The sequence below is a fragment of the Austrofundulus limnaeus genome, unplaced genomic scaffold, assembly GCF_001266775.1.
Source record: "Austrofundulus limnaeus strain Quisiro unplaced genomic scaffold, Austrofundulus_limnaeus-1.0 Scaffold1498, whole genome shotgun sequence".
NCBI classification, from domain to species: domain Eukaryota; kingdom Metazoa; phylum Chordata; class Actinopteri; order Cyprinodontiformes; family Rivulidae; genus Austrofundulus; species Austrofundulus limnaeus.
The window spans coordinates 1-8011 of NW_013953900.1; the positions used below are offsets into that span (position 1 = coordinate 1).

The following is an 8011-nucleotide window of genomic DNA, read 5'->3' on the forward strand; positions in this document are numbered from 1 at the left end:
CACATATATACATACACATACTGTATATATACCTAAAAAAAAAATCAAAATTTTTGACTCTAAAGATGCAGTCCTAATGATTGTTTTTAATTCAGTAAATCGTTTAAATGCATTTGGACTTGCATGTTTTTCAGCATCCATTAGGGGATACTGCAACACCCTCACATCCTTAATTCTCACAAGTTTCTGTACAAACTTCCTGCAGAAAAACTCAAATCTAATCAGTTTACTGGAAAAAATAATTAAACAAAGCATCTGGATTCTTAAAACAGTTTATTAGAAAGATGTAGACAGTAAAAAAAAAAAAAAAATTTCCACTGTAATAGGACATTACTTATCTCCCCCTTACATTTTTTGTTTCCCGACAGTGCAAATATGATTTGGTCATCACTTGTTGCAGTTTTGATACTCCCTCACCTGCAAGGGACAAAAGATAAAACAAACCCAGGAAGGATAGCTACAGATCACGCAATGTCGAGGCCGCACCGAGCTTGTGGCCTGTCGGCTGAAAAACATTCACCCTCTGTGAAACGTGCATGTTAGGTTACGTGGGCATGAAGTGAGAGCTGATAGCAAATAGGAAATCAATTAGTACAGTAAATGATCACTGAAAAGATGCAAATCATTAGCCAATGAATTCAGACGTTTCAGATTTGACAAATATTTCACGAGTAAAAGGGAAACATGTAAGCTGTAAAAGTGAAGCTGTTGATACAGATCCCAAATATCTAATTTACAGCACACGGAAGGCATTAGAGGAACCCCATCAACAAACGTGTCTAATTTTTAAATCCTCACATCCACTACACTTGCTGACTTAAACTTAAAAACCACAACATTGGGAAAAAGTGGTTATATTCTCTTTTTTTTTTTTTTAATAGTTCGTTTGGAAACAATTTAGATATCTCTGCTCTCAACACATATTGCTCAGATGAATACAAGTACACAGTTTTCCCCCCAGCAAATAAAAATGTGTGCTTAAGTTGTAATATTCAACATTAAAAACAAGATACTCGAAAAGGTGCAGTACAGCAAATGGACGTGGAAATAGCTGCTCTGTACAATACCATGCAAATCAACTTTAAGTAGACTGACTGGTCAAGAGTTTGGAGCGGAGGCTATGGATTTAAATATGGCTACTGACTCGTATGTACAGCAGTCTCGCACTGCCTTCAGTTTCAAGATATACATTTGTTAAAGACTTCCTCTTATCCCCCCGTTGTTCCACTTTTCAAAGCTTCATGTCTTCTACTCCAAGTCTGGCATTTCTGAAAGAGAAAAAACAAACATCGTGACTTCCTTTAAATACAAATTACAGCTGAAAAAGCAGTCTTTAAAATGACTCACTTACTCTCATCATCACTATCTGCAGAGTCATCCTAAAAAGAAGAAACGAGGAGGAAAGGAAAAGGAGGTTGATAACTTTTACACAAGGTTGTGTAACATGTGACAATGGTTCAGCTCTGCTTCATGATGATTTACTGACAAGTGTGAAAAAGGGTTCTTACATCTGCACCATCTAGATCAGCCAGGTCGTCTTCACCTCCCATGTTGTTCATCATCTGGAACGGCATTAAAAGACATTTATGTCAACTGTACCAAATTTCACCGTCAATTCAAGAAAACTGAAGTCTAATCCTGCAAGTTCACACCATACTGTAATGTGACATCACAGCATTTCTGAATTGTTTACAACTTTACTAATAAAGATGAAAGGCGTAAATCAATTTATATTCAGGGGGAAAATGTATTTATAAAAAGAAATGAGCTGCTAGTGCCATTACATCCATCTTGACTGGTGTTCTGCTGACAGTAACTTAATGACCATACAACAAATTTATAAACATAACTGTCATGTAAAAGATTTGGAGTCTGCACTTCATTATAAGAGGTATATCAGTTGTGGCATCAACAGGACGCCATGCAGTTAAACCAGTTTGACTATGTGACTGTATAAATTAAACCAATGTGTTGAAGTAATTAAATCAGCTGAATGATTAATTACAGGCTTCATCTTAAACAGCAGGTGATTTCTAGCATATTTTAACTCCTGTTACATATTTTATGTCGTCAGCTGTTAATGACACTACAAACTGACAGGTTGCCGTTGATGCTGTGTTCAGTTTACCTTGAAGTCCGACCTCGACTTTGGGAAAGACGCCAGATGAGACTTAACGGCGTTGCAGTTTCAAGTCAGGAAACGAATAGGATTTGAAGACTGATGTACCCAGTGCCTGGGCTAACTAGCATTAGCAAGGCTAGATTTCTCTGCATCTAAACACTGTATGTTCATGAGTAGAGATGGGCAGTGCTGTGTGTAAACTACCAGAAGTGGAAATAAAAAGTCTGCTCTCCATCATGGACCATTCATCCTAAGCTTTTTTTTCAGACTCACTAAGAACGCTTCAGGTTATTCATGCAGTTTTATCTCACCCTTAATAGATCATCTTTATGTAACACACAAATGTTATTTCTAACAATTACATTCATATGATATATACTTTTATTCTCTCTGCTTTTTTTATCTTCTAAAGGCAGTGTTTCCCAAAGTTGGGGTCGGGACCCAAAGTGGGGTCCTTAAACATCAAGGTGGGGTCCTGAGAAGATTTTCTGAATTAATTACATTTTTGCCGTGGTTGTTACAAAGGAGTGAGGTTAGTATATTTAAAATGGATAAAAGTAGTATAAAAATATTGTTACTGTGCCCATATTTAGTTGACCTGATTCAAATGTTTATCATCCAAAAATAGTTGAGGCCACAGGTCTCTGCTACTGTTATTTTGTGGGTCAAAAGCTGAAAAGTTTGGGAACCATTGCACTTTGGTTCCCAAAGTTGGGCTTGGGACCCAATTATGGGTCATGAAGCACCTTGGATAATCTCCAGGAATCAATTTAAAAGGTAATAAAATAATTGCTGATGTAATATTTTCCCTATAATTATTACAAAAACACAAAATAAGTATAAATAAGTATTTATATTTGTGTACAAGCTGTTTAGATTGTCAAAAAGCCTGTGTTTTTAGGGTTATTAACGAAGTTCGTGTACTCAGACCAGTAATATTTGGGGTCACAGGTTTTTGCGATGCATATTTTGTGGGTCAGAAGATAAAAAGTTAGGGAACCACTGTTCTAAGGGATAAATTTCTCATTTCATGAGGTAGAGGCTGGTTGAGGAATCTCAGGCTTTGGTTTAAAAATCAGACACTTTTCTTTGACTCTGGAGTTCCAGTTTAGTCTGACTTGGAGGTTACAACTTCCAAGTACAAATGGAAAACACCACGGTTTAAAAAAGGTGACACGTCCTCCTGCCGGAGAACATTTCACTCCTATTTTATGGAGATAAATTCGAGCATGTCTGATCAGATTGAACCTGTATATGACGTTTTATTACCAAACTCCTCTCTAGATGCTCAGTATCACTTCTACCTGGGTAATACCAGACTGACTGAGAAGGAACACACACTGTCAATGGGCTTTTAGTTGGTACAGTTTGCTTCACTCCTGTGCTCTTTGAGACCCCTCCAAGAAACAAAGAGCTTAGATCTATTTTCAGATGTTTTCCTTTCATTACAATAAATCCGAAATGCTTACATCTGAGAATTGGTCGAAGTTGCCCATCTCCTCATCCGAGTCGTCCTCCCAGTCTTTCCAGTTGTTGAAGTCGACACTTAGCCAACTCAGCTGTGGACATAAAAGACCAACATTACTTAGAAGAGAAATTTGGAGTAAAAAAAAGTCAAATTAGCAGTGACAGGAAGTGTCTGACGCTTCACCTGCCCAAACAGACCAATCACAACAAAACATTTAGTTTGGACTTCATACAGAGACTGAGCCACATCAAAGGTTTCCCTGGACACAATGGCTGTAGGTCGTTCCACCTGCAGCCACAGGTATGTGTGTTTGCACCTCTTAATCAAAAACAATTTTAGCAACTCAAAAAAAAAAAATACTTTAAGACTTTTCCGTCAGCTAGTTGTTTAATTCTCTGTATGTTTAAAGCTAAGTATACTTTGAACACGACTGTGTGAGTATGCCTGACCTTAGCCTTCTCTTTCGTTAGCCTTGGCCATGCCTTCCCCGGCTGAGCTTTCCGTAGATAGCACAAGACCGAGCGATCTGTGCGTTTGTGTTTGCATTGCTGTATTAAGTTGGAAGACAAAACAAAGACAAGTGGTCACCACTTTTAGAATTCATAAATGGCTGCAGTACTATCAAGCATCTATCAATTCAAAACTGCAGTACTATCAAGCATCTATCAATTCAAAACTGCAGTACTATCAAGCCAACACAGTCTGAAGTACTTACGCTCTCGTCGATTGCATCAAAAAGGTCTATTTCATTCTCAAGCTTAGCATTGTCAGTTCCACCAACACAACTGTGAGCACAAAATAATGACATTTTAGTCAAACTTTAAAAAAAAAAAACAGTGAGAGACAGACCTATGCATGAAGACCAAAGAAGGAGAACCTACCTGAAAAAACATTTTGTTTTATCAAATTTGACCGCAACATCTTTGCTGTCTGCTACATAGAACTCTATAAAAACAGAGTCCCTCCTGTCGTACCACTTGGCAGTTGCTGGATGCCTGTGAAGAAACGAGAGAAATTTGCAGCCATCAGCTCTTTCACACTAAACCAAGGGTTTATTTCTCCACCTTTCAAAAAGGAGAATTTGAACTCTTGACCTCCATCAAATTTCTTTGTTTTCAGTCATTTCAAAATCAAAAGTTGGTGACATGAGTTATTAAATGGCCTGCACCCAAAGGCAGGCCAGGCGGTGATCGTGTTTTTTGCCCACGTTTGTTTGTAACATCAGCAAAATATCTCATGAACCTCTAAACAAATTCTAACAAACTTTCAGAAAGGAATCCCTGGACTCTGTCCCATCTCGTCATATTATTTTAGTTAATATCTACTATAAATGGTTAAGAGATGTTAAGCTTTTTGTTAAGCTCACATATTGCGGTGCGCAATATGTGAGAGTTGAAAACTTTATTGTGTAAATAGTCTGCTCAAGGAATCTCCAGACTATTGTTTCCCATCACACAGCTATGTCTAACCATTCAAAAAGTTCCTGTCCCAGGACCTGTAATCCGTTCATGCTTGTTTAAATGCTTCGTAGCAAAACACAGAAGAGATCAGGAGTGTAAATCACCGGCTTTATACGATTATATATCAATTTGTTTGGGTGACGATAGGTTTCTCGATATTACAAAGTCAGTCACGATACGATTTAATCCTATTTGAAAATCTGCAATCGACATGATGCAACATATGCCCATCTAACACAATCCTGACTGTCAGATGGGCATATGATAATCTACATCAAGCATAGGATGACCATGTGGATGAGTGTTTTCGTTTAGCCTTGTTGAAATTGAATCAATTGTTTAATTGATATGGATCGATGTACTGTTACACACTTTGGAGATATCATTATAACCCATCCCAGTTTAATACTGTAAAATAAAGTGCTGCTGATCTATTTTTATATCAACCTGCCCTTATTTCAGCCTCAAGTCACAAATTGTTTTAGCTACCTGTTTCCAAGGGCTACTGAAGTGAAACTAAAGTGAAATATCTGCATACTCAAGCATGACAAGTCAAATATAAAGCATGTTTAAATTTCAAGCCATCCTGACCTGAAAAGTTATGACTCAACACTTGGTTTACTAAATGTGACTTTAGACAAGTGTTGCAACATTTTATTTATAACAAATAGCTTTAGTCTGGACATGTTTTCCTCAGTACAAATTAGTGTAGCTTATCTAGGCTCTCTGAATTATCAGATCATTAAAAAGTGTTTGAAAACTGGTATTAAATTATTGAAAATAACACAAAACCGTAACGAATCGGCGGCAGAGCCCATAGAGATTAAAAGGGAGCCGTAGCTGTTAGGAAACCCAGATTATTGAACTCGTAATGCAGAGATTGTGAGTGGTGTTAATCTAAAGGATAGCCTGTTCCAGAAGTCTCAATGACCCCTTTGCTAGCCATGCTAACACCGTCCAAGCCACGCGGTAACCCAGAGCCACGCCAAAAACAAGGCAACTCTGCAGCTTATGACGGGAAAACCACAACGCGTTTACAGTACAACACTGTGTCTTTTTTGACCGGCTCTTTAAGGTCGAGTTAACAATCATAGTTTCGCAGTTTATTTAGGCAAGGCCAAGCTCCCGCCTTTACGAAAAGCATGTTGTTGGACGGGTAACGCAGTTAGCTATAGCAAACCGTACTATCGCACTTTTCTTACGCAGCGACGTCGCGTTTTCTGCTCACAACTTACATGTCTCTGCGCGAAGAGAGATTCTTTACCGCTGAGAAAACAATCTTGAAGAAAATGTTGGTTGAGCCTGTAAAAGAGGGAACACTCCTCCACGAACAGGACCTGCGCAAACGCCTCTAGCAGCTCGACTCTACGCCGGATATTGTTGCGTGAAACGGAATGAGAATAGGAGGACTTTACGCACGCGGAACGTGCTAGTAGACGTTTCTAGAGCTTTCAGCCACCGCTGCGTGATGCTGCTGTGCTTGTGTTCAGAGTGCTGCTCTTCTACGCACTGTGTGATTAAACCAACGTTAAGGTTTTATCAGTGCTTGCTGAGAATTAAACAATTTGCATTATATGTTCGAAAACAAGTAAATAAACCCCAATAAATTCACACTAAGATGAATGTTTACTTAGATTTCAGTAAAATCTTATAATTAGATTTCTAAACAAAAGTAAAAACACCAGAGATCACTATTATTTAAATTGTCCCATGTGAATATAAAGGTATGGACAAAAAAATTAAACACTTGAGTGTTGTTTTAGAAGAGTTTTAAATAAAGTTTTTGAAATGTGAAGTTCTTAAATATAACTGGAAACAGTCTTCTATATATATATATATATATATATATATATATATATTCTAAACACTAGATCTTGATGTAGGGCTGGATTTTTTAATCATTTTTTCTCCTCCAAATGATTAACAGTAACATGCTGCTCTCTCTGAAATATTTAGTCATTTTTAAATTTAAAGTTTGTAGGAAGACTGCACAGATTAATTCAGTCCGTCAGCCTATTGAAAGTTTATATATTTTTTTACTGTTAAGAGCCACCCATATTGCACTGCTTTAACACTTTTGAACGTTTGATCTTGTTAAAATTTGTTCATTTTCTACTATCATTAGTAGTAATAGTATTTCAGTGTTCAATGTTAATTTCAATGAATACATCTTCAGTGATTGAACTGTTGTCCATTATTTTATGATTTTAACAAGGTTTAACCATGTTAAGATTTGAATCTGTGTTGCACATGCAAACTTTTAGTAATTAGTCTGGATATAACTGAAGTTTTAAAGCTAATGCTAAACTAAAATGCCTCCTGACCACACAGATCATGACAGCTGTCTTAAAATTCTATGCTGACGGCTAAAACACATTTTCAGCATGACAAGAACTAAATTTAAATTTTCTGTAGATTAAACACTGCATGAGAGACTGATTATGTTGAAAATGTAAAACAAAACCATTCATTGTGCATATTTGAATTAAAAATGTTAAAATAAAATCTGCTGACCAAATTTACGCTTGGACTTTATGTATACTTTTATACATAGTGGCAAGCAGAGAATAAAATTTCAATACTACTACAATAAATGTACCTGTCTGTTCTTTGTATTACAAAACATCAGTAAAATTAAAGTTTGCCCAGCTGCAACTTTAACAGTGTTCAACAAACCCCTGTAAAGCATCACATTTAGAAAGCCAAACCATTTCTGAAATACAAAGCTATTTTTTTAAATACCTATCATTCTCTCTCATAAGAACTGCAAAAGTACAACAAGTAATTTCATCAAGACACAACAACTTTATTTCCATCTCGGGTATAAATTGTATAAATGAGCTTTATTCAGCAACCTTTCTTCAACTCTTCGACAGGGTCCCTTTACATCGTCAACTCCTGCAACACAACATAAAGCAACGATCAGCACAGGTTTAAGAACTTTTTATATATATATATATA

The 8011-nt window shown here is 36.8% G+C and overlaps 2 protein-coding genes across 2 annotated transcripts in view; both read right to left on the reverse strand.

Moving 5' to 3' along the window:
* Positions 1–860: 860 nt before the first annotated feature.
* Positions 861–6342, reverse strand: LOC106535591 (prostaglandin E synthase 3; the record flags this gene model as incomplete). Its single annotated transcript, XM_014032631.1, is given in 8 exon segments — positions 861–1268; positions 1352–1379; positions 1509–1562; positions 3592–3681; positions 4040–4138; positions 4306–4375; positions 4472–4585; positions 6286–6342. Coding segments are annotated over 8 exon segments (477 nt in total). The 3' UTR covers positions 861–1248.
* A 1490-nt stretch (positions 6343–7832) lies between these two features.
* The window catches only part of LOC106535589 (nascent polypeptide-associated complex subunit alpha, muscle-specific form), a gene marked incomplete at its 5' end in the record, with an annotated part of 4228 nt that continues 4049 nt past the window's right edge, over positions 7833–8011 (reverse strand). The window contains 1 exon segment of the mRNA XM_014032629.1: positions 7833–7948. Within this exon segment, the coding sequence (XP_013888083.1) occupies positions 7934–7948 (15 nt within the window).